We start from the raw sequence: 25,873 nt of genomic DNA on the forward strand, positions 1-25,873 counted from the left end.
GCAGACATACCTCATTGATGACACGATTCTAGAGGTGATGCCCGAGCCAAAGAAGGGGGAGAACATGACGGTCAGGGAGGAGAGTCCCAGGTTGGGGAGAGGACCCCGTAGAGTGAGAGAGAGGACCGCTGAGACCAGACCACGGCCGGTAGCACCACCACAGCCGCACCCTTTTCCGTGCTACCCCTACCTTGACACCCCGGAGACGCGATCGAGTTACTTGGCAGAGAGAGTGTCATCTACCTTGACACTTAAGAATATGCACGAGATGGCATACACTCAGGGGATTGGGACCGAGGAACCGCATCCAGTTTTGTGGAGTGGTGTTGGGGACTATAGTGGGGTTTTCCACTCTTACGGGGTGGATCAGTCAGCTTGGGGGACGCCTCAGTCCTTTTCCTACGATGGTTTGACCCCATGGCACGTAGGTCCTGGAGATGGAGCGGGAGTTGATGCAGGTATTGGGTTATCGGGAGCGGGGACTTTGGGAGGCGATGGTGGTGGTGATGAGGTGATGGAGGAGGAGCAGCAACATGAGTGATACTCCTATTTCTTTATCCTAGTTATGATCATGATGTTGGATGTTGGTAGTTGTCGGTTGTTAGAACTTCTATTTGCGGATTTGTATGCTTGGCCATAAGGCCGGATTTACTAGTATGACCTTGTTGCAAGATTTTGGGGGTCGGGAAATCATCCCGACTCACTTTTATGCGACGATTATGTATATACATGGGTTTATGACAAGTTTTCCAAAGGCATTTGACCTGTAGGTACTCGACAGAGTACCCCATACTCGGTCGAGTAGCTACAAGTATGACCGCATTGATGCATTCTGATCTCGGGGCTACTCGATCGAGTAGCCAAGACACTCGATCGAGTAGCAAGGCACTCGATCGAGTACCACTGCATACTCAATCGAGTAGCACTGTTACAGGAACTTTCGAAAAATTAAAATTGTTTAGTTGTTATCTAATTGCATGTTTGATGTTTAACATGATTATTAGTGAGTAGTAACATGTTCGGACCGTTCAATTCATATGTTGGAAGTCGTGCCTGGTTTTAAAGGCGTCTTTGCTTCGAATAGTGGAGTTGTAATTATTCTAATGGCATTCATTTTACATCCGTTTAGTCTGCAAGTTATATTTCACCGAATTCAATATATATATAAATCCAAATGATATGCTTATACGTGTTTGACGGTTACTAGTTGTCCGAATAGGGTTGTATGTATCGTTGTGATTGACTAGTTGTACGAGTAATATGAGTAATGTCAACAATAAATACTATGGTTTTAATTTATGTCACGATACAAGTAATAGGTACTATGTGTGGTAATTTGGTGGTGAACTTCAGGGACGAAGTTCCTTTTTAGAGGGGAAGAGTAATGTCGCAAAATAAAAAGGCTGATTTTGAGACTCTGTTGTTGTTCGTTTATAATGTCTTGTTGATTATTTGCAAAGTTTTCTTTTACCTTTGTTACTTTAGTTCGTCGAGTAATTCATACGTTGAAGTGAAAGTTGATAGCATGTTTAAAAGATGGTCGTAAAGAGATAGTTGTGGTGCAATGTGTCGTAGTAGAATTACGTTGTTGAGTAACATAGTGGTATAGTCGTGCGGCATGAAGTTGATATGAGATATGTTTCGTATTGATAGTTTTTACTAGTGAATGGAGTAATCCCGTAATATGACGGGCGATCGTTGTTGGTGTTGGTTTGCATTGCAAGGTCGGTGTTTTAAACGATAGTTTGAAAGATCCGATATACATATACATATATTTGGAACGTTAGATAATGATGATGATGACATGGGGGATGGCGTTTCAGGGGAGTAGGTGATTTGTGTCGGAGGAATAGTGATGTCGTGTTTTCCCGTGTCTTGTGCGTTGAGTTAGGTGAGTTGAACTTCGAGGACGAAGTTCTTTTTAAGGGGGGAAGACTGTAATACCCGTCCTTTTAGGGACCCTTTGACCAGCGTTGACTGACCTTGGGAGCGGGAATAGTTCTTAGGGGTGCGTGCCAAAGCTATCTTGGGTTACGAGTTATGAGTGGTACTCGATAAAGTAGAGGCTACTCGATCGAGTAGCGTGGTTACTCGATCGAGTAGGGGGTCACTCGATCGAGTATGTGAGGTACTCGATCGAGTATTGGGTTTTCAGCGAGGGTTTTTAATCGTGTTTTGTTAAATCCGCAAATCATTTCCGCCTCATTCCTTCTATCCTCTAGTCGCTCCTTTCCCTTCCCTTCACCATAAAACCTCCATGGAAGCCTTTTGAAGGTCCTTGTGACTTAAGAGAGCATAGCTTGAGTCGGGTAGCGGTCTTTTGCCGGGTTTCTCCTTGTAGGTATGTTGTCATCATCATCCGTATCCTTGCCTTTACAATTAGGGTTTGCATGATAGTAATAGGTGATTGTGTTGTGTTTATTGGCTTTGCTTGATTGCTGGATATGCCATATGTTGGCATGGATTGGTTGCAGTTGCGTAAAAGTAGGTTCGCCTACTCAGTTTCTGTAGATAGTCTAGTGTGTCGATTGTTGTGTCGTTGTTGTTGTATTGCAATTGTGCTGTGTGGCAGCGTATATACGGTTGTGATTGCGGATTGTTTGTCTCTGGTTCTCGAGATGCGTTCTCGGCTGAGTGGAGTCACTTGCGGGAGAGGCTTCACGCCCTAGTTTCGCCCTTCGTGGAACCCGCCACGGAAGGGGATGTGCACATTAATGGGACAGGGTTCGCTCGGTATGATGAGCGGGGATTTGGTGGGTACGGCTGCGGTCCCCCACTGGCAGGGCTGGTCCAGTGGACTGTCGATGACGGAGATTGACTGGAGTGGGTGTGATTGTTGGTGGCTGATTGTGTTGCATTATATTGTTAGATGTTGTTAGCATTGTTGTGTCTTATCTCAGTACTGACCTTGTGTGGTTGTCTTGTTGTTTTATGTGTCTGCCGTGATCCCTTATGGTGAGCAGTCTGTCTTAACAGGTGTTGATGTCGTTGGTAGCTGGAGTCCGGGCAGGGATGAGTCTTCACGAGATTTGATAGCATTAGTGGATAGTCATTGAGTTGTATCTTTTATATCGTCAGTTGGTTTAAATCACTTGTAATATAACATAATAGTTATTTTATCGACGTTTGATTATTACTGTCCTCGGGCAACCGAGATGGTAGTGCCCTTATATGCTAAGGAAGGCCTAGTTAAGGCTCCTCTGGATATGGGGGTGTTACACCATTACCCAGAGCGCCAGGAAACAAAGTCTATATGCTCGCCATGACGGACTACTTCTCCTTATGGATAGAAGCAGAATCATCCTCCCAGGTTACAGAAACCCAGGTGATATCTTTCATTAAACGCAATATCATATACAGGTTTGGCATTCCATCTGAGATTATATGCGATAATGGATCCCAATTCATTGGAAATAAGACAGAAGCTTTTTGTGCTAGGTGGAATATCTCATTGCAGAAATATACTCCTAGGAACCCCCAGTCCAACAGACATGCTGAATCCAGCAATAAGATTATCGTCGAAAACTTGAAAAAGAAGCTGGAGGAGATTGGGGGCAAATGGGCAGAAGAGCTACCTCTGGTTCTCTGGGCTGACAGAACCACACCCAAGGTTACAACGGGACAAACTCCCTTCAGCCTGGTGTTCGGTGCAGAAGCAGTCATTCCATCCGAAGTTAGGGTCCCAACCCACAGATATGGATGCATAACAGAACATCGGAATCAGGTGGAAATGGAAGCAGTCTGGACACGATAGATGAACACAGAACCAGGGCCGAGATCAGGATGGCTTCCTACCGACAGACTGTGGTTAGAAGCTATAACAAAAATGTAAAAGTAAGAACCCTGCAGGTAGGAGATCTGGTCCTGAGGAAAGTCTTCCAGAATACCAAGAACCAGCGAGCAGGAAAATTCGCCTACAACTGGGAGGGGCCATACCAAGTAGAAAGCATAGTTGGAAATGGAGCCTACCGACTCATGACTATGGAAGGGCAAATGGTTCCCAGATCCTGGAATATCACCCACTTGAAAAAGTATTTCACTTAAGTCACCAGCATGGTCAGCAACTGGGTACTCAGCCTACCAAATACAGCTCAGCCAAGTTCTAGATATTGCTTTAAATATTTTCTGGATCTAAATATTTTTCTGTCTCTAAATATTTTTTTGGATCTGAATATTTTCTGACTCTGAATATTTTTCTGATTCTCAATGCTATTTCCGAATTCAACATTTCTGGTTCTGAAACAACCTTATTTGTATTTTAATTCTAATAAATTTTGAGTTACAAAACCACTTTGAATGTTTTAAGTATAGAATCCCTTTTTGTTTCTTTCAAATGGCCAAGTGAATAAAATGCAAACTAATCTGGCAGAGTCTGTATTCACTACAGAAAGCGTGTGTCCGTGGCTAAGCACGTACAACCGGGACAACCAGCCTCCCGCGATGCATTAGCACCCACGCAAGCCTGGCTCCTCTGGACGAGTGGGCATACTAGACCCCTTAGCCAGCAATCAAACAGCGATGGCCAAACAAACGATGTGCATGCACAAATCAAAGCACCAGAAACGGTACGACACAAAGATATATCCACCAGAAAATACTTAAGTTCAAAAGCAAAGTACGTCTGGCACCAAAGCCAGACCAAAATACATCAAACTGTTCAAAATAAAACTGAAATGTTACGCCCCGCAGGGCCAAAAACTAACTATGTATGGTAAAAGTCTTTCAGACGCAGAAAAGCTAATCTTTGTCAATGTGATCCACAGCCACAAAAGAAGCTACCTGAGTATCGGGAGTAGGAGAATTCACCTCTTCCTCAGCACCTGGATCATCAGCAGAAGCAGCACCAGGTTCCACTAAGCCAGCTAGCAGATCCAGGTTCAGGCCATCATGGAAATCAGCAGCAAGCTTCTCCTCTTCAGCTCCTAAGTTCCAAGTCGAGTGCTCCCCCTTCCGGAACGCCTTTATACACTTAATCTTCATCTCCAGAGCAGCATAGGAAAGAGAGTTCACCAAAGTCTCCCCTAGTTCAGCATTCTTCTCTTTCAATTCCTGCACCTCGGAAGCCTTCTTCTCCAGAATCTGAGAAACACGAGCCTCAGCATCAGAAGCACGTTTCTCAGCTTCCAAGGCACGTTTCTCAGCATCAGCAGCACGCCTCACAGCCTCAGCAGCATTCTTTTCAGCACCAGAAATCCGCCCTTCAGCAGCAGAAAGACTGTTCTGCAAACTCTGCTTCTGAGCAGCCTCCTCCAGCAGCAGACTCTGGGACTTGTCTAAATCAGCCTGAACTTTAAGCCTGTCCTCATTAGTTGCTTTCATCTGCTTCTAAAAATTAGCATTTTCCGCTTCTAAGAGAGGTACCTTCTCCCGCAGATATAGAGCCATCTGGAAGGACTGTCGCACCAGAACAGAGTGTCAAAAAAAAAAAAAAAAACTTGAAGCAGTCAGTGTCCGTTTACCTCAAATGAGTGCTCAGCTGCACGATCCACCAAATCATGCAAGGCTCTGCTGTCCAACGCAGATCTAGTAGCAGGAAGTAATATCTTGTTCATTAAGCCTAGGATACGCGCAGACTTAGCCTTGCCAAAGTCGTCTGGAAGTGTAAGGACAATAACCCCAGTAGCAGGAGCAGATTTGAAAGCGGAAGCAGCCCCAGAAGCAGGAGCAGCTCCAGAAGCAGGGATGGCTTCAGACGCTGGGATCGAAGAAGAAGCAGACATGGCAGGGCCAGAAGCAGGAGTAGGTCTGGGAACCGGAGGATCCTCAGAAGCAGACAACCCGTGCCCAGGCAATGGAGGCCTCACAGCTAGAGGAGTGGCTTCAATAGGAGTTTGCTCCTTAGCCCGGCCCACAGCAACAGATCTTCTCTTAGGACGAGGTCCAAAACCAGGGGTAACCATCTACCCATCTACCCATCTACCCATCTACCCATCTACCCATCTACATTTACCCAATTACCATACCCGTTTAAACCATTTGCCTTACCCGGAACATGTAACCATCTTTTACCCTAAACCTAATCTAAGAGCCGCTCTCCCTCTCCCCTCTTTTAACAGTTGAGTCATTTCTAATTTCATTTTATCATTTATAAAACCATTTTTAAACCTAGAGAGAGGGAGAGGAAGAAGAATTGTCGAGCCTTTCATTTGATTGAAGATTTCTCATCGATTCCAACCTAATTCGATCTCCCTGTTTGTAAGTCGATTTCATTCCATTGTTTATACTGTTTTAAAATGTTCGTCTTCAAAAAGTTTCAAAAGAGAGTCCTGTTTATTTGATGTCTAGTTTATGCATATAAAATCTCATAGTCAAATTCTTTATGGTTTGTCCTAGGTGATTTATTTATTAACATGTCATTTGAAAAGTCCGCGAATCTGATTTGGTTGTGGAAAGTGATTTGAAACCCTAATTTTTATGTCGATTCAGTTATGAGGCTTCTTCATACATCATCTTTGTATAGTCTAGATGATAATAGGATTTGGAATTACTGCAAAATGATGTTTTAAACTCGTTTTATGAATCAATACTTTTTATGCGACGGTTTCGTCGTTTTGGAAATCAGTCAAAACCCTTGATAAGTTTGGAATTTGAGAAAAACACGTCGATATAATTTGTAGCTAAGACTCATGGGGTTCCAATCCAATTGGCCTTGTATCAATTTGATTTTTCTGGAATTAGTTATGTATTTTATTCGAAAGTCTGTCATGTCTTTGGAAAATCGGGAAAAATCGTGTTTGTCCTTTAAGTTGATATTCCTATTAAGTTATGATGAGTCTAGGTTATGTGCATCATTATTTGATTGAGTAGGTGGTAATTATACATAATTATGTTATGTAGGTGATGGATATGTGAAGGATCATAATTGATTGCTTGTGTGCTTGGATTGCGAAAAGGTAGGGAAATACACTTGACTTATTATCGTTGATGTTGAATTGTGTTGACTTGTTTGTGTTTCATATGACCAAACTGTGAACGTTGACTTGATTCGTGGTTGTTGATTTACGTTATGATTCATATCTTTGGAAGGTGATTGATGAATTGATCGTATTGAGTATGTTATCACAACATTTGGTAACCGGCATGATTTTATGATTGATCAATTCAATGATATATATATTGTGTTGCATTAATTTCTTTTGAGCATTCATATGCATTGGAGATGGAGGATGTTGTGGTGATGTGGTGTGGTGAAGATGATGTTGTGATAAGGCCCGGGCGGGTTCTCAGACTTGCCCTGGTGTCCTCAACGCGAAAGTGGCGAGATCGGCTACGGTCGATATATAGTCTGGGGATCGGTATGGTGGGTATTCCGGGTTATGAGATATAAGTTGAGATGGAGATGGAGGTGACGGAGGAGCATGCATATCATATTTTGTTGTTTAATTGTATTCCCTACTCAACCTCGTGGTTGACCCTGTATATTCGTGAACACCTGTGACGATCCAAATATTGGGGAGCAGACTTGACAGGTTTATGAGATAGGATGGGAGCTTGATGGGCGTGAGACACTGGATCAGAAGACTTAGTAGCTAGATCATCATTTAGAAGACTTTCACTTTTATTTATGTTAGTTCTTTGTAATTTGATGTAAAAGAGGTTTTGTAACAATTAAGTAAAGTAATTATATATTTTGCCTTGGAGTTTAATTTGTTATTCACTACCTCGGGAAACTGAGATGGTCACAGTCCGGTTTATTAGGGAATGTCTTGCTAAAGGCTCCTTCATAAATCGGGGTGTTACATAAACACAAATTGGGTAAACTAAAAACCCACGTGCAAAATGGGGCCACCAACCAAGTCAATCAACAAACCCCTATTTTTTAGAAGGTTGACCTGGTATTTAACAACAGACGCAGAGGCAGCTCAAAAACCCTAGTTCTGATTCCAGCATCTATATAAGGACGAGGAGAGCAATACTCAAGGCATTCGATTTTTCAACCCAAGCAACTCTACAGTTCACAAAAATTCCGTCTACACTTGGCGATAGTTCACTAGCTACAAAGAATCTTGTATTTCCTTACTTGGGCATTTACTCTCGATTATAGTGGAAATTTGGCGGGTTTCCGACTCCCCCCGCGGTTGTTCCCACACCGGGTTTTCCGCGTCACCAAAAATCCTCCGTGTCATTCTTTTCGTTCGTCTTTATTTCCTTCTTCATTTCGTTGCATATTTATTCGTTATATTCGTCATAACCAAATATTAATCGGCCATAAAGTAATCACTATCACTCATAAATTAAATCGATAATTAGGTAAATTTTTACCAAAACAGAAGATAAGCATGCCCTTCAAAGGCATTCCTAAATAGAAAAGTAAATAATTGATTGAAACAATCCAAAATAAAATAGGTAAACAAATAATCAAATTGGAGAAAATAGATAAAACCTATTTTAGAATCAATTCCTTTTCATTTTCCCTTGAATTTTCATAGTTTAATACTAAGAGTGTCCCCCATGTTTTTTACGTTTGTATTTTAACTTGCAAGGCTACAATGTGTTTCAAATTTTCAACTCATGTTCAGTTTAAGGTAAAGTGCAAACTAATTTGAGCTTAAATTTCTTTTATTGTTAATTACCGTATACGAAATAGCTCTTAAGTAAGATATTGGAGAGTCTATATTTTGTTAACTACATATATTAAAATTGGAAATAATAATAATAAAATAATGCAAGTTACAGCACGTTATAATACTCCGTATTAAATAGCAATACAATTTCAACATAACTTCTACAATTTACAAAGTCTTTCATAGTTGGAGTATTCATTAATATAAATATATGAGATATTGATCATATAGATACAACGATAAAAGAAAATATAAAAGAAATACCATTGATATTATATCGCTAATATTATGATTTTAATATTAATATGGTTTTGATAATATAAAAGATAAACTAACATACTTTTAATAAATATAAACCTACACAAGATTATACTATTAATAAAGAGTTTTGAGCGTAGCTAATTATAATGTATTAGCGTGATTATAGGCAATCAATTAAAATTTTACATTGTTTAGAATTTGTATTACTCCATATTAGGTGCTCTTAGTTTGTGTTATCTTATACAGTATGTAATTAACCCAACCCAACCAAACCATAGCTTATGTTTTATTGTTGCTCCCAATTCATCACAGTAGTGAAGTGGCATCAGTCACGAGTTTTGGTGTTTCGTAGAGAGTACTTGAGAGTTTTGTTCTTTCTTTGGCAAGTATATGCTATAACACGAAGGCATCGATCTTAACATTAAAAGTATAATTATTACGTCACATTATTTTTCTTAAACAAATAAAGAAATTGGTGTTCCAACTAATATTGAAATTAGAAGATAATAATAATTACGGAGTAATTAATTCATTTAGAAATAATATAACATATTAGTGAATGACAGTCGATATAATGGTTACGCATCTCAATTTCAAACATCTAAGTTTGTATGACAAATGTTTCTTACGGTAGTATGACAAGATATGCCAATCGGGAGTTAAGGATTGGAATACTTTATGAAATCATGTGGACATATACTCCGTAGTATTTTGTATGGATCATTACGTAACCAAATATTATAATGTTGCTGTTAGATAATTAGCAACTCAAATTATAAAGTTATAAATTCCTAATAGCTATTGTATCGATATAACCCGGTCAACAGTCAGGCATGAAATCTAGTATATATACTTAGAAGAGAAACTTTTCGAGCTATTTTATTGGCTACTTAGAAAGGGAACTTTTCGAGCGATTTTATTGGCTACATTTTTTTCAATAAATTACGTTTATAAAAAGATATACATTGGATATTAACTTAATTATCCGATAAATCTGAAATTAAAATTAGATGAGTAAATTATAAAGATGTAAGTTAAAAAAAAAATCTAACCAAGGTGTATACAGACAGTATACGGATGCAAATCCTTGCTACTTTCACTTCACAATTTGTAGTAATTGACTATAGATATGGCCTCGTTTGGTTGCTCACCCAATTCATGAGAATTCTAGAATTCCATGAATTGAGATGTTTAAAGGTAACCCCATTTTTTGTAAAGATGGGGGAGTTTAAAACTCCTATAAGTTTTCAACTGCTATATAATGGGGGAATTTAACTACCTACCCCCATGGTCATTGGAAATTCCTAGGAAAGTAAAACTCCAACATGGCAACCAAACGGATTATTGTAATTCACGTGAATTTTAATGTAGGAATTAAAACCCCGTACATTGCAAATTAACACATCAATTTAATTCTCGTATCAACCAAACGAGGTCATAGTCTTTTACAAGCCTCTCAAACAATATGATTAATTAATAATAGTAGGAGGTGTTGTACATGAATTCAAACAAGTATTTACACCATTGCATATAAAAGCTACCCTATTCTAGTTGCATCTTATTCGTCCTACTACCTACATTTTAATGATTTACGTATTATGTATTTCTTAGTTTTTTTTTATTCATATTCCTTCGTCTTATTTATCTCTTGGTTTTTTTCTTTTGATTCCTATTTCTTGATGTTAGATGAACTCTTTTTATGTATTGATTGTATTAGCCTATTATACATTATGATCATACAGTTTCCTACCCAATGATAGACGACCGGTTAAGCATACTAACCTATGATTTGTTTCGGAATTGCAGGTATAGAGTGTATAACAAGTTTGTTGAATTCATATATATGTTGAACCAATTCAGGGTAAATGTCTAATAACTTAACCAAGTTTCATTTGCTCTTATACAACAAATAAGTTATGGAATTTCAAATTAAATTCTATACTTCTGTAAAGCAAACCATACGAAAAGTACCCGAGTTTTCTAAAACTTAATTTGAAATAATCTTCCGGAGGCTTATACAAAAGTTACTCATACTCAAAGTAAAAATCAAATCATTTATGCTATATATTCTATATACTTTTGCGTTTTTGTTTTGGTATTTTTCTACCGAATTAGGTTAAACAGTTTGGCGCCCACCGTGGGGCATAGTGGTCGTCATCGTTAATTACTCGATACAGAATGGACGGAAGCAAACAAACATCATCAGCATCATCAGCCGGGTCAGGAAGTAGTCAGCGGCTGATACCGCCAAATCCCATCCAGAATTCGGTTTCAGCAGCCCAAACTCAGGCACCCGGACACGCTTCAAGAACCACACCTGTGACAAAAGTCACCTTACCTCCCAAGATTCCTACCGTGGTGACGCATTCTAAATCAGATAAGGGACCTGGAAGCTCGAGTCTCACCCCACCGCCAAGTCCAACACAAACTCTGCTTAGTGGCATGGAAAACTTGCAGAAAGTGATGGAAAGCATGCGGGAAGACAAAAAGAAAGCAGAAGCCCAAGCAATGAGGAGAAACAGGGAGCTCTGGGCACAGATAGACATCCTGAGGCAGCAATTAAGCACACCAGCAAGCACGGAGGGTGAGAACCAGGCCCGGTAGTGGAGCTCATGCAGGGAGCATCAGGCAGCAAGAACCAACTACGGTAGATTCTAGCCGAACTAGTAACCAGGTTGGATCTGACAACAATATCAATATGAGAAAAGATAGTCCCACACGGACTAGAATACCTTACACCGGATAGCTGGTACCCTGCCAGCCGTACAGAGATAGTACCAGGTAACATTCCTCCTAGTAACATCGTTATAACTAACCAGACACCTGGTGCAGGATCCATAGGCAGTCCGCAAGTAAGCTGGCACCAAGGAATGCTTATGACATCAACCCCATTGGATAACACGCCACACCATAATCCTAGGGAACTCTGGCTTGCAAGCAGTGTCCAAAATAAGCAGGTGATACACGGCCGCCACTCAGACTCAGGAGGCCTGACAAACAAGCAGTATTTAGTGTTAAGGGAGATGTTGAGCAGGGTCCCAAGGATGCCGCCTCCACTTGAAAAGGCAGCGCCTGATAGCTATGCTGACTCACCATTCGTGGATACAATATCAATTGTCACCATGCCAAAGGGGTTCAACAACCCAAACTTGACTCTCTTCGACGGCACAACGGACCCCTTTGATCACGTGAGCCGTACAAACAGAAAATGATGACAGTGACAGCCATTGGGCATGTAAAGGAACCTGCATGTGTAAGGGGTTGGGATCTACATTGTTAGGGCCAACACTTCGATGGCTCGTAAGTCTGCCCAACCGATCGATATCCACATTTGCCGATCTAGTAAATGCATTCACCCATAAGTTTGCAAGTAGACGGAAGCCACAAAATCACGTTGGCGACTTATACCGGATCATTCAAGGCGCCAACGAGACCATTGGAGAGTTCAACACCAGGTTCAATAACGAAAAGGCGGCAGTACGGGAGAGTGATGTGTCAACAGCAGTGGAAGAATTCAGAAGGGACTTACACAACAAGTCAGACCTATATAAGCAGCTGACTATGAACCCTTGTCATAGCTTTGAGGGGGTGCAAGAAAAGGCAGCGGCAACGATCAAACTAGAAGAAGACATGCTCAAAAGAGCTAGTGTGCCAAGCATGCCAAGCGCGTCCAGCATATCAGCCATGGAGAAGTCAAGCAGGAAGCAGTCCACCGGAAGAAAGGAGGAGAGATATAAACCATATGGAAGGGGAATCAACAGAATCGACAGCAGAGAGGAGAATCAGCAACTCCCTACGCTGGCAGAGTATGGATTCATAATTGGCGTCGGGGGAATTCTGAAGGCGCTTAGAGAAATGGGAGATGGAGTAAGCTGGCCCAGGCCACCGGTAGAGGGACAATCCTGGCGAAAAGACAGTAAGAAGAAGTGCGAGTTCCATCGTGACATCGGACACACAACGGAGGTTTGCTACACTTTGCGCAGGGAGGTCAGGCGCATGTACGAGCAGGGAGAGCTGAGCTACCTATTACCACGTGGGGGCAAGTAGCAGGATAAGGTGGGCTCCGCAAAACATTCTAAGCCCACCACACTACCTACATGCACCAAAATAATACACGTGATAACAGGCGGCTCAGACCTAAGCGGACTAACATATTCGGCGGCAAAGAGACATGCTACTGAAACTAAGGGTGACAGGCCGGAAACCTCCTACAGAATTTCTTACGACGACTTGCCTGCTGTCACCTTCGACGAGGAAGATGTCCATGACAGCCAAGAGCACCACGATGCACTTATCATAACACTATAAATGGCTAACTTCACGGTGAGGAAGGTTCTAGTAGATAGTGGCAGCTCGGTTAATTTAGTCATGGTGAAAACCATAAAGAACATGGGATTCAGCGAGAAGGATTTGCAGAAGAAAACCATCCCGCTGGTAGGATTCAGTGGAGAAACAGCGAATCCATTAGGGGAGATCGTGATCCCTACATATGCAGGAGGAATCAATAAGCAAGTAAGATATCTAGTCATCGATGGACCATCTACCTACAATGTTATCCTCGATAGACCATGGCTGCATCTAATGAAAGCAGTCCCCTCAACGTATCATCGATGGGTGAAGTTCCCCACGCCTTGGGGAATAGAAAAGATAAAAAGAGATCAGGAGGAAGCCAGAGGTTGCTATAAAAAGGCACTAAAATGCACAGCCAGCCCACCAGCATAGCAATTACAGAAGCAGCGCGTCCAGGACGAATACATCGAACCCCCAGCCGAGGAGCTAGACCAAATTAACCTGGACGAACTACACCCAGAAAGAACAGCACTAATAGGGCCGGGGTACACAGGTGACCCCAGGCAACACCTAATCAAATTCCTGCAGGACAACATGGATTGTTTCGCATGGTCCCATGACGACATGATAGGGATAGACCCATCTGTCATAACACATATGCTTAGCGTAGATCCAGGAGGCAAGCCCATCCAGTAGAGACGGAGAAAATTTGCAGCAGAAAGGAATAAGGTGATCAACTAAGAGGTAGATAGCCTGCTGACAGCGAACAACATAAGAGAGGTAAAATACCCAGAATGACTATCGAATGTGGTGGTAGTGCCTAAGAAGAATGGAAAGTGGAGTGTATGTGTGGACTTCACCGATATCAATAAAGCATGCCCAAAGGATCCCTTCCCACTACCACACATTGACACAATGATAGATGCGACAGTTGGACACGAGAAGGTAAAATTCCTGGACGTCTGGAGTGGTTACAACGAAATCAAAATGGATCCAGCAGACCAGGAGAAGACAGCGTTCATGTCCAAAAGGAGGATATACTACTACAACGTTATGCCTTTCGGCCTGAAGAATACGGGATCCACGTTGATGGACGTGTCGTTGTACGCCCTCAAACACATTTATACCCAACTACTAGCATAGCAAGCAAGTCAGGGTTGATCCACGGGACGGGGGTACTCAAATTGTTCAATCTAATTGTAGTTGCACATAGGGTTGTCACAATTGATTTGGTTTGAAGATTCTAAACTAATGAAAGCAATAAAGTAACTAAAGATGTAAACAAATAATAAAGGGATACTAGGATGTCATGGAATCATAGTAAGAAAGCAAAAATGAGTTATATAGATGCAAGCAATTTATTATTGTTGGAATGAAGTTAGTTCATGTCATATAATTCATAAGAAGATTTGGGTCTCGGAGCTGAGTCATTTGTGACTTTACAATACCTACAAGTCGACATAATTCTTCCTATTAGACTACATGCATGATAAACCAATTCCTAGGGAAACTTACATCTCGGAGCCGAGTCGGTTAAGACTTTACAACACCTACAACTCGACTTGAGTTTTCCCTATTCAACTCTATCCAAGGTCTAACAAGGCTTGAGTTAGTTTATATCTTACAAGCCTTGTTGAATAGATAAGATATGGGCAAAAATGCAAGGATTCATAGTCTAGCATTTCATCAAACATGATATGCGCATAAGTTTAAGAACAATAAGCAAGCATTCATATTAACTCATTAAGCATAAATCTATTCCATGATTAGCTCTCCTAATTCCCCACTAATCCTAATTAAATAAATACTCACTTATTATCATGGAAAACATGTTATCAATGGTGTCAATCATCACAACAAGTGTAAACATGATAAAATAGTGAAGAAATAAGAAATAAAGAGTAAAGAGTAAAGAGATTATACGAAACATAAGATGAATAATTGGAAAGGAAAGAATAATAGAAGAAAAATTGATTGATTGATGAAGAGTTGTCAATTCTTCAATAATAACCCAATAATCTTCAATTACCTAATAATAAACTTGAACAATAATTACGGAAAGATTAATGTGTAATTTGTGGAAAGATTAAATGCTAATCTATTCTAATCTACTCCTAATGAAGGCTTAATCTAATCTAAGAGGACTTGATTTAATCTAAGAGAACTTGCCTTAATTTATTATTACAAATGGAGTATATATGGTGGTACATCATTAGGTTAGGCAAGGGTAGATTAGTAAATAACAATGCTAAGTGTTGAGTAGAGCTTTCCAAGTCCTGAGGGAAATGCGCGGATCCTAGGTCTGGGATGCTCATCCTGAGCTCGGTATGCGCGGATCCTCAGACAATACCTTCTGAAATGGCAAAGCAGTTTGGGACGTGCGGATTGCGTCTCGGGACTCGCGGATCATGGGACAGCTTGTCTATTTGAGCCCGGATCGTAAAACGGACGTCATTTCCTCATCCGGACACCTATTGGAGTGATTCAAAAGCCTAGACCACTTGATTGTTTGACGCCGTTTCATCTAGTATACTTTCAGAGCCAAACAAGCAACTCTTGGTTTGGTTCCGAGCAATTTCTTCTTATAATGGCTTCCTTCTCGTCATCCTTGCTTTTAAGCCTATGATCCTTCTATATACTCTTTATTCCTACATCCTTGGTCATCATTCTTGCCTCTTCTTCATACTAGTCCATCCAAGATCATCAACAAGCTTCCAAATATGAGCGAGAGACGGGAATTCCGCCTCATTATCTTCTTTCCTACAAGAAATATATAATGCAATAGGAAAAGAAAATATGAAGGAATTGACGGACAAAATGGTCATGAAACGCTATATTAGTATGCAAAATGGGTTCAATTAGGGGACTAAATATGCGCAATTAAGAGTCACATCAAACATCCCCAAACCGAACCTTTACTCGTCCCGAGTAAAGAGGTGACTAGAACTAGACCTTTATTTAAACTATCCTATTAATATAATCGATGTGAGACAATTAACGGGTCTCACTCCGCCCCTTCAACTCACAACAAGACATATATAAGGTAAGATGCCTTCTTGCAAGGCAAGGTGGGGCTTGCCAAAATGGTGATACATCCAAGCATTAAGCACACAAAACAATTAATGGATGCATCTACAAAAGAATAGCCACTTTCCTCATCTAAGTGGCAAAAATCATCTAAAGGGGAAACAATTTAAGGGTACACACTCCATCATAGATATTGTTTCACCAAGCTACTAAGTCTAATAGGATACCAGCAAATCACCTCCAAGTTGTGTCAAACTAGGGTACCTTTGTCCACAATTGCTAAATGTTTTTGTCAAAAGTAGTCTCCTCATGGTATTAGAAACACTGTAGGATCGCAGAATTTCCCCTCTTGCCTAGACATGAAGAAGGGTCGTCCCCTCTCCACCATGCAACAAAGTAAGATCAATGGATGAAAGAGATCAAGATGTTTTGAGTTTTACATTTGTAGTTTGCTTTTTGATTTGTTTTTCCCCCCAATTTCTTGTGTTATTTGACTTATGAGAACATTTATTTGCCAGTTCTTTGATATTTGGCATTTTTGATATTTGGCCAAAATTTCCATATTTGCATCTTTGAACATTTTTCAAAGTAACATTTTTCAATATTTGCATTTTTGAACATTTTGTATCAAGGGTACTTTTATTAAAGCATAGGAGTCTATTTTTGTTCCTCTTTTCATTGATGCTATTCTTTTTGCAAACCTTTTTGACTTTCATTTTGGTACATGAACTCAATTTGATGTTTTTGTGCCCATTCCTTTTTTTTTTTTTGGCAAAATATGATGATAGAAGTGAAAGAACGGTTTCATGGCTTCAAAGGTCACCTTGGAATAAACGGTATCCAAGGAGTTATCACTCCACAAGGTACTCTTGAATAGGCCTTAGTCCATGGGTCAAAAGATACTAGTATGACACATCCTAGGGTGTCTTGAGGGTATTCTAGCAAACAAAGTTTCAAGGAAAAAAATTATCTACAAGGGCCTTATATACACTTGTCAAGCTTCCTAAATAGGTATTTTCACAAAATTTTCTAACCATGCAACTATATGCCATGATGCAACTAACATATATACAACTCTAATGCATATGCTTCTATCAATTATTAAGCCATATAAAATAAATGCAACTCCTAACAACACATAGGTACACAAACCGCAACAACAAAATACACCACATCCTCCTTGACATGTAAGACCATCCTTCTCATAAATAATGAAAAGAAAAGGAAGGGAAATAGGGATTAGAACGATCATACCAAGTGGTCTTCACATTCTCTTGCCAATGCCTTAAATGTAGTGTTGTATCTATGTGAGAAGAGAACAAAAACACAAGTATATACAATTCTACACTACTAAATTAAAGAACATGTTTTTGGTTTTTGAAATTTTGAAATTTTTATGGATTTTGTTTTAATGAAATTAAATAACAAATTTTTGGGATTTTTCGAAATTTTTCAATTTTTATGCATTTTGGAATATGAATTCCCATCCCCCACTTTATTTTGGAAATTGTCCTCAATGTACAAGTAGGAGTAGGAATAAAAAAGAAATACATGTTTTTGGATTTTTAAAGTTTTTATGGAAATTAAAGTACAAATGCAATGATATGATATAAATGAATGCATGCTCTAACTAAATGCATTTCTATATGACATATATAACAAATGAATGCAATCTAAACTACACTAAATGATGCATGTTTTCTATTAAGCTATGGTCACCTATGATCAAACCTCCCCAAACCGATTTAAGCACTATTTCTAGTGTAGAAAGGAATAGGTTTGGTCATTATTGACTATGTTTGAATTCTAGTCTATATGCAACTAACTACATGAATCATGTGAGATATAATGCAATGCAAACTAATCTAATCATGTGAGATATATTACAATGCAACTATACTATATGAACTAACTAATGTAAATGCAATATGAAGTATTTCACAAATGCAAGCTAAATGTATATGTATATAACTAAATGCAAAAGTAAATGTAATGCAAAGTCAAAGGATAGGATATCTTACAAATGGTGGTTTGAGGGAGGACTCCACCAAACTCAGTTAAATGGCAAATTCCATTATCCATGGAGCTCAATGCTCTCAATAGTTGATCAAAAGCTTGTGAATGGTCCTCAAGTAATCATGAGTAGGTTTTGAACCATTTTTTAAATAGAGTAGGTCCAATCCATGAGGGATCTCCTTTTGAACTCCTTCCCCTTCTCTTTTGCTTTGTGATGATGGCCTTCCCGGCTCTTGAAACTAGCAAACTTGAGATTCTTGTCATGGGGGCTTTTCTGGTTGCTTCTATTTCTTCCAAAGTTGATGACGAAAATACTTGGACTAGACAATCCTCCAAGGATAGAAGGTGAAATTTCATGGCATTGATGATGGGGTGTCTTAGGAGTTGGGATAGTGGGTGCCAAATTTCCACATGTAGGCACCTTCTTAGCCTTGTCTTTGAGCTTCTCCACTAAGTAATTCTTGTATGACGATTTGACTTTTGTGAGAAGGTCCATAATGTCATCTCCAACTATCATGAGCACCATAGTGGGTGTGAAAAGGTTCTCATGAAGGCATTCCTCCTCTTCATCGAAGCAATCTTCAAACTTCTCAAGGATGGGTTCCTCAAGCAAGTTGACCTCCCAACTTCATTTATCATTTGAGCCCATATTTCCCTCATCATCTTCTTCCATAGATGCGTCATCATCACTTTCTCCGTATGAATCATAAATAAGGGTTTTATTTCTCTTCAATAACTCTTCCTCCGCCATCTCAATGTTCATGTCAAAAGACACACCCTCATACTCACAAAGGCTAAGAGTATTTGTCTTACTCAACCTCATATCTTCTTCATCAAATACCACACTTTCATACTCATAAGAGCTCAAGGAGATTGGCTCCTCCCCCTTCTCATCAAAGGTAACTCCTTCAAACTCGCATCCATGATCAATGTTTAAGGAATGGTGAGGAGTAGTTACTTGGGCTTCCTTCATTTGGGAAATTTAAATTGCCAACTCCTCACCATGGGTAACAATGTTTTGAAGAACATTGTCCCTATTTTGGCTCTCCTCTAGCACTTGTTTGAAGAAATTTTTTTGATCTTCCATCATTTGGAGAACCATTCTTTGAATGTCAAATTCGTGCTCATCTTCTTGTTGTAGGTGGGTGTGAGAGTGGTTGTATTGTGGCATTCTGAATTCATTGTAAAGTGGGTATCGGGAGGGTAGTTGTTGTAGATATTGGATGTGGGGGTTTTGGTGGGAATATTTGGGGTAGTAGTTAGGATTTTAATTGTATGAGTTGTAAGGTAGGTTTAGGTTGACTTGCTCCTCAAAATCCCCATACCCATTGTAGTCATACTTAAAAGATCCACCACATACTCCATGTACCAAGCCTTGGGCCATCATTATAGCTAAGACAAAGATACAACTACAAAGATGAAAACTACAATAAAACGGTAAGAACGAACCTTGAGGAACAAGTTCCTCAAGGTTAAAGCACAAGAAACGAAATTCCCAAGGAACCAAGGCCTCTCAAGAAGAAGCACAACTAAAAATAGACAAAAGAACGATTCAAATACACAACACTGATACATGCATATTCTATACACTTTATTAGCGGTTTTGGCACGTATTTCAATGCGTAATTGTTAGCTTTAAGCTACTATTTCTCCCGAAACGGTTTACTTTGGATTTCCTATGTCATTATTGTAGGAATGATCGGAAGTAAGCTAAATCAAGCCTTTATCTGTTCCCGGGGGCATTTTATGGAAACTATGAAGTTAGAAGCTCGGAACTTGATCGTCTCGGAATGCGTGCGTGAAGTGGGAGGCTGTTTGTTAGAGCAGAGAGAGGCTGTTACAGCGTAAATGGTCTATACACCAGTGACTCCAGTCTATCGACCCAGGAGTATAGCAGAGGAAGCAGTGTTGCCAGCACTGTACTGGGCGGTTGATCGACCGTGTCACCTGGTCGATCGACTAGATTTCGAAGCTGCGGTTTCTTTTATACGATTGTCTTTTGTAAAAGCCCACGGGGAATTTATCTTTTGCTAGACTATTATCAGTAGGACGTAAAAAAACAATTTAGGTTATGCTTTATTTTATCATTCAACAACTAAAGTTTTAGACCTAGTTTTGGGAACGCGTAGTGGAGGCTACGGATTACGATCAATTGTTTGTTCATCGAATTCTTTAGTAAGCTTTAATTCAATTTCATTGTTCTCTTATTCTCGTTTATTTATTTCTAGTTTCTTCCAATTTATATTTAAACAATTTAATTTTAATCCCTTAGTTTTAATTCTAATTCAATCATGTCAATTTTATTCCATATCTTTAATTTTGCAATTGTCATATTCTTAGTCATGCGTAGCTAATTTCCTATGCTAGGAATTAGGGAATCCATGGCTTCATGAGTTGTTATTATTAAGTTTAGGTTGAACCCGTACCGGTCTTATTTACATTTGTGAGATTTTACCCCTTTTCTAGATTGAGAGATTCGAGGAGTTAGATTTCTTACAAGTAATTGGAAAGACTAGTGGAGCGAAAGCAATCTAGTTTTTTTCTAGAGTTAAAGAAGACCGAGAGGCTTAGTTCGAATAAGGACTTAGAGGACCTATTTGACATCCTGAGACGGTATTGGACAGACCTTGACTTTACTTGACTGACCCTTAAGCCATGGTGAACCGAAGTTCCTAGCTTCTTTTTAATATCTATTTTAAACTTCATTTAAATTTCAGCAATTAGTTTAGAATAAACCAATCAAACCCCCCCCCCCCCCCAACAATTGTTACTTCAATAGATTAAAAATATCAAATAGAATTGATATTGTCTCTCTGTGGTTCGACCCTTACTATCACTAGCTATAGTTTTAGATTGGTTTATAAATTTAACTTTGATACAAAACGACGGTATCAAATTTTGGCGCCGTTGCCGGGGAGACGGTGTAATTCTGTTTGCTTTATTTTTAGTTTATTTTTCTTGTCTCAAGGAACTTTGGTTCCTTGAGGCCGTTGCTTACCTTTTCCTTCTAGTTTTGCTTGTACACAGTTAGAAGAAGATTTTGAGAGGAAAACTTGAGTACTCCCGATTTTGCTACAATCATGCCAACAATATATGATCATTCTCAGCCAAAGGTACAAGATATTCGTCAGGGATTTAGCCTCCCTATTCCTACACATGGGACTTTTGATATCCGCCCCTCTCACATCTCTTTAGGGGAGCGGAACCTGTTTGGGGGATTACCAGATGAAGATCCTGGGAAGCATATGGAGATCTTCACAGATTATTGCTGTTCCATATCTGTACCGGCCGGAGTGACCCAAGATAAAGTAAAGGAGACATTATTTCTATACTCCTTGAAAGATTATGCGCGTGAATGGTACCACTACCTTTATAAGGTAGCAGCTGGAGTTACAAACTGGACATCACTAGCTTTGGCTTTCTACAAAAGATATTATCCGCCTATGAAAACCAATGTTTTGAGAAGTCAAATTACAAATTCCCAGCAAGGACCCGATGAGGAATTACATGAAGCATGGGTCCGTTTCAAGAAATTAGTTCGATCTGTTCCTCACCACCAAAGCGGTGGTACCTTTGCAACCAATTTTATAATGCCTTGTACGATGACTACAGAGTCATCCTTGATGCGGCTGCAAATGGTAGGTTCCAAAACAATGTGAATTCTAATAAAGGTTAGAACACTATTAAGGAGATGGCGGTTCATAGAGCTGAATATGGGAGTTCGCGTGGGAATTCGCGAAAGCCAAGTGATGAAATGAGTGCTGTTGCGGCACTTGAAGCTTCTATTAATGCCCGGTTCGAAAAGCTCGAGTTTTCTAAGGCTTCCGAGAAGAAAATTGAAATTCCTGTTCATAAGTCAAATGAGACCGCGGAATTGAGAGAAATAGTCCGAGCTCTTTTGGTTCAAGTTACGAAAATAGAAGAAGCTGGGATTGAATCTGCAAGGAATTTTGAGAAGCAGTTGGAGATTTTAGCGGCTAACCAAGTCGCTAATTCTTCAAGCAAATGTGAGGTTCCTATCGAGACACTTAATGCAATTCACCACCGCAGTGGTCTCTCAGATGACGGTCCTGATAAGCCAATAAAAGACTCGGAAAATGATGAAAAGTCAGATTTAAATTCTGGTGCGAAAACAAACTCTACTGCCAATGCCAGTGGTCGATCGACCAACAACATCAGTCGATCGACCAGAATATCTGACGAAAAAGTTTCTGACAATCAGGAACTATTCAAACCCAGTGCACTTGGTCGATCGTCCGAGCCCCATGGTCGATCGACTGGGTCGCTAGTGCTGAATGAAAATCCGTCAATTGAATTTCAAAATTCCTCAGCTAGTGACGATTTGACGGAGATTTTAAACATTCGGAAGACGAAAATTGTCGACCCTACGACAAGTGTTGCAGTCTCGTATCCGGAGCATTTAAAGAATACAAAGTTGGAGCGTAAGTTTGGTAAGTTTTTGGAGATCGTCAAGAATCTTTAGGTAACCATTCCTTTCACTGACTTAATTACCCAGGTACCTTCTTACACTAAGTTTATGAAGGATATTTTGACTCGTAAGAAGAATTTTAATGATGTTGGTACTATTGCTTTCACGGATAAGTGTAATGTTCTTTCACGAAGCAACATACCACCTAAATTAAAAGACCCGGGTAGTTTTTCGATTCCATGTACTATTGGTAACCATGAATTTGGGAAAGCTCTTTGTGATCTAGGGACCAGTGTCAGTGTTATGCCATACTCTATGTGTGAAAAGTTAAATATAGGTAACCTTAAGGTGACCAATATGACCCTTTAGATGGCAGATAGATCGATTCAGAGACCCTTAGGTATTTTAGAAGATGTACCCGTTCGAGTGGGTAAGTTATTTATTCCTGTCGATTTCGTCATTTTAGACATTGTCAAGGATAGTCAGATACCTATTATCTTAGGTAGACCATTTTTACATATGGCTGGAGCCGTGATAGATGTCAAACGCAGAGTCTTGACCTTGGAGGTAGGGGATGACACAATTGAGTTCAGTCTTGCTCGCACTGCAACTGAACCTGTTGATGATGATACGTGTTATTCCATTGATATTGTTGACAGGGCTGTTAATTGTAACTGGAGGGAATCCTTAGCCAAGGATCCTTTAGCTGATTTAACCCGTTTAGATGAGTGTGCAGTTGTGGACACGGCCCACCTGCGAGCCCACTTCGATCTGTGGACGCACATCGGTCTTTTCTAAAGCCACGCTCGGCGGCGTAAAAATGCTTTCGACCGGATCGTTTTAGATCGGTCGGTTTCGTTTCGGTAAGGGTCTCAAAACGATTAGAGATGTTCGGAGTCGCCACCAAGCATTTGTGGGATGCCTGGAACCCGTTTGAAATCCACTTTATACCTCGGTTAAATCGAAGCACAAAGCAGCGTTTGACATAGGTACTAAAGATAAGAAAATCGTCCCTCTTTAGCATCCTATCTCTAGAATGACTCTCGTACGCCCTGGATAAGGTCGTCCACTATCCAAAGTTTCTGAGTAAGAGGTGAAGGTACGTATTGGGAAGCCCTTTAACCAGACACTTAATCCCGCCCGCGTTTAGCGGCCTCTACTGATCGATCTTGGTTGGTTGAATGCAAAAGTTGATAAAACGGTTTAAATGCATGAATGCGCATCCAATGATTTAAACCTAACATGTGAGAGCTTTCTAAGTCGGTTGATTTAATCCAAGTATCAAGTATAAGATGTCGAGTTGGATTAATGATTGATTTGCATGCAAGACGGAAATTAAACATCCATTTACCGTATTAGGTTTAGGGTGCATAACATGATCCATTTGTCTTGGTAAGGCATTTTGCAAATATGGTTTTAAATAGTCATCTGATCCGTCCCATATCCGGGTTAACCGGAGTCGGGATCGTCCTAGACTAATGCTGGAAGGGAACAAGCCCTGTACCAGACGGCTATATGAGGCGCGAGCTAGCCGGTGGTGTAAGAGGCCTCCCTCTGGTTTTGAAAAAGAGAAATGGAGAGCCTGTTTAGGCGCAGGTTAGCACACGATTTATGTGCCGTGTTCTGACCTTTTAGAAAACGTTATAAAACGTGTTGAAAATGGGTATTTGAACCCGGTTTGATTTGAAGGGGTCGTTTAGACCGCATTTGTTGATTTGAAGAACTAGACTGGAATAATCATCATTATTTTGATAATATTCGGTGTCGGGTTCGATTTGACAAACTGGACATGAATAGTTTTCAAAATGATCATGGACTAATTGTCTTAAGTCCATTTGAATGTAATTAGTCGATAATCATCATCGTACCCGGGTTAAAATCCGGCATGGTATGTAGAACCAAGGATGACTTTGTGTTGGGGACTAATATGTTTGTTTGAAAATGTAAAGAAATGAAATAAAAGGCTTTAAAATACCTTTTAAATGTCATTAACCAAATATTATCACCGAAACACGGATTTAACCGTCATGGTACGAGGAACCAAGGGTGAAAAATGTTTTATGGTTAAAACAAGTGAAATAAAATAAAAAGGGTTCGAAAATACTTGAAATGGTGAAAACCGATTACAAATATGAAGATGGATTAAAGGGAAATGACGAGAACAAACACGGTTGATTTCTGGTCTGAGCACCCCATTTAGGCGCGGGCCAGTTGGCGACCTAAGGGGATTCTGCCTCAGACCAAAAATCAGTTTTGGTTCGTTTATTCCATGTTTTGGTTCATGTTTTGCATGTTTTAGCATGTTATAGTCATGAAACAAATGAAAACATAATAAAAGAGGATTTTTACACCCACATACTTACATGTTTGGTTATGGCGAGTGACCACGTAAGTGTAACAACTCGTTTGATCGGAAAAAACTCGGTTTAAAACCGTTTTGGTAAGTAAAAAGAGTGTTTTAATGTTAGTGATGGTGTAGTTGTCGAAATGGTCGGTCAAGTGATTTAATGCACGATAACGGTACCAAACAATGTGTAAGGCTCGTGTTTACAATCGGTAGGTCGTAAATACGCGTTTGGGTTGTGACTTAAGAAGTCGAGTCGAGAATTTTAAGGGAGAAAAGAGGGGGCGGACACTCGCGTAAGTCTCAGATGGGTGGCATTTGAGGGGTATTTATAGAGAAATGAGTGGTTGTGTGAGTTTTGACCCTAGTTAGTGTCATTGTGACCCCGTCGTCGTGCATTAAACACTACATGTATTTTTGAAATGTTTTATTTTCGAAATCGTTTTAAGTTTTCCGACGTAAAGTTGTACACAAACTGTCGATCAAACGCCGCGATTCGAAAACATGTTGTAGTCCGATAATCATTGGATGTTTGTCGGAGTCTTAGCAGATACTGGGTATCTACAGAGCCCCCACTTTGACTGAGGCTTGGACAGGGCGCAAGTCAAAGTAGAGCCCCCAGGTCAATCGAAGATTACAACCTGGAGACCCAAGCGACGTCGAGGCGGCTCGAAAGGATTCGGGCCGAGGACCTGCCGTCGGGAAGGGCGACGCCAAGGTGACTCGAGGGTACGAGTCAAGGACCTATCGTTGGGAACAGTTTAGAGTCTGTCGACCATCCGTGTAGGTCGTTTAAAGTCCGTTAGACTACGTACAAAGGCTCGCCAGCCATATGAAGGAGTCATACCTGAGGCATCTTCGGATATGTCCTTGCACTTTTGCGGACAAAGGCTCGCCAGCCATGACAAGGAAATGTACCCAAGGCATCTTCGGGATCTGTCC

General features: G+C 40.2%; 2 protein-coding genes across 2 annotated transcripts; both read left to right on the plus strand.

Moving 5' to 3' along the window:
* The first annotated feature begins 12,074 nt into the window (after nucleotides 1-12,074).
* On the plus strand, nucleotides 12,075-13,133 carry LOC141628231 (uncharacterized). The gene is made up of 2 exons (XM_074441399.1): nucleotides 12,075-12,864; nucleotides 12,952-13,133. Exons 1-2 carry the CDS (start codon nucleotides 12,075-12,077, stop codon nucleotides 13,131-13,133), a joined length of 972 nt encoding a protein of 323 aa, XP_074297500.1.
* Nucleotides 13,134-13,547, plus strand: LOC141628232 (uncharacterized). Its single transcript, XM_074441400.1, has one exon. The coding sequence runs from the start codon at nucleotides 13,134-13,136 to the stop codon at nucleotides 13,545-13,547; it is 414 nt and encodes a 137-aa protein (XP_074297501.1).
* The last annotated feature ends 12,326 nt before the right edge of the window (nucleotides 13,548-25,873 follow it).

The sequence above is a fragment of the Silene latifolia genome, chromosome Y (genome assembly GCF_048544455.1).
Source record: "Silene latifolia isolate original U9 population chromosome Y, ASM4854445v1, whole genome shotgun sequence".
In the NCBI taxonomy this organism is placed as follows: Eukaryota; Viridiplantae; Streptophyta; class Magnoliopsida; order Caryophyllales; family Caryophyllaceae; genus Silene; species Silene latifolia.

What these genes read in the sequence shown, in the direction of transcription:
- LOC141628232 (XM_074441400.1), top strand. Translation starts at nt 13,134, where the DNA reads ATGGCTAACTTCACGGTGAGGAAGGTTCTAGTAGATAGTGGCAGCTCG.
- LOC141628231 (XM_074441399.1), top strand. Translation starts at nt 12,075, where the DNA reads ATGTGTAAGGGGTTGGGATCTACATTGTTAGGGCCAACACTTCGATGG. An exon ending in CTACCTATTACCACGTGGGG is followed by an intron (nt 12,865 to 12,951) that starts GCAAGTAGCAGG and finishes ACGTGATAACAG; the next exon opens with GCGGCTCAGACCTAAGCGGA.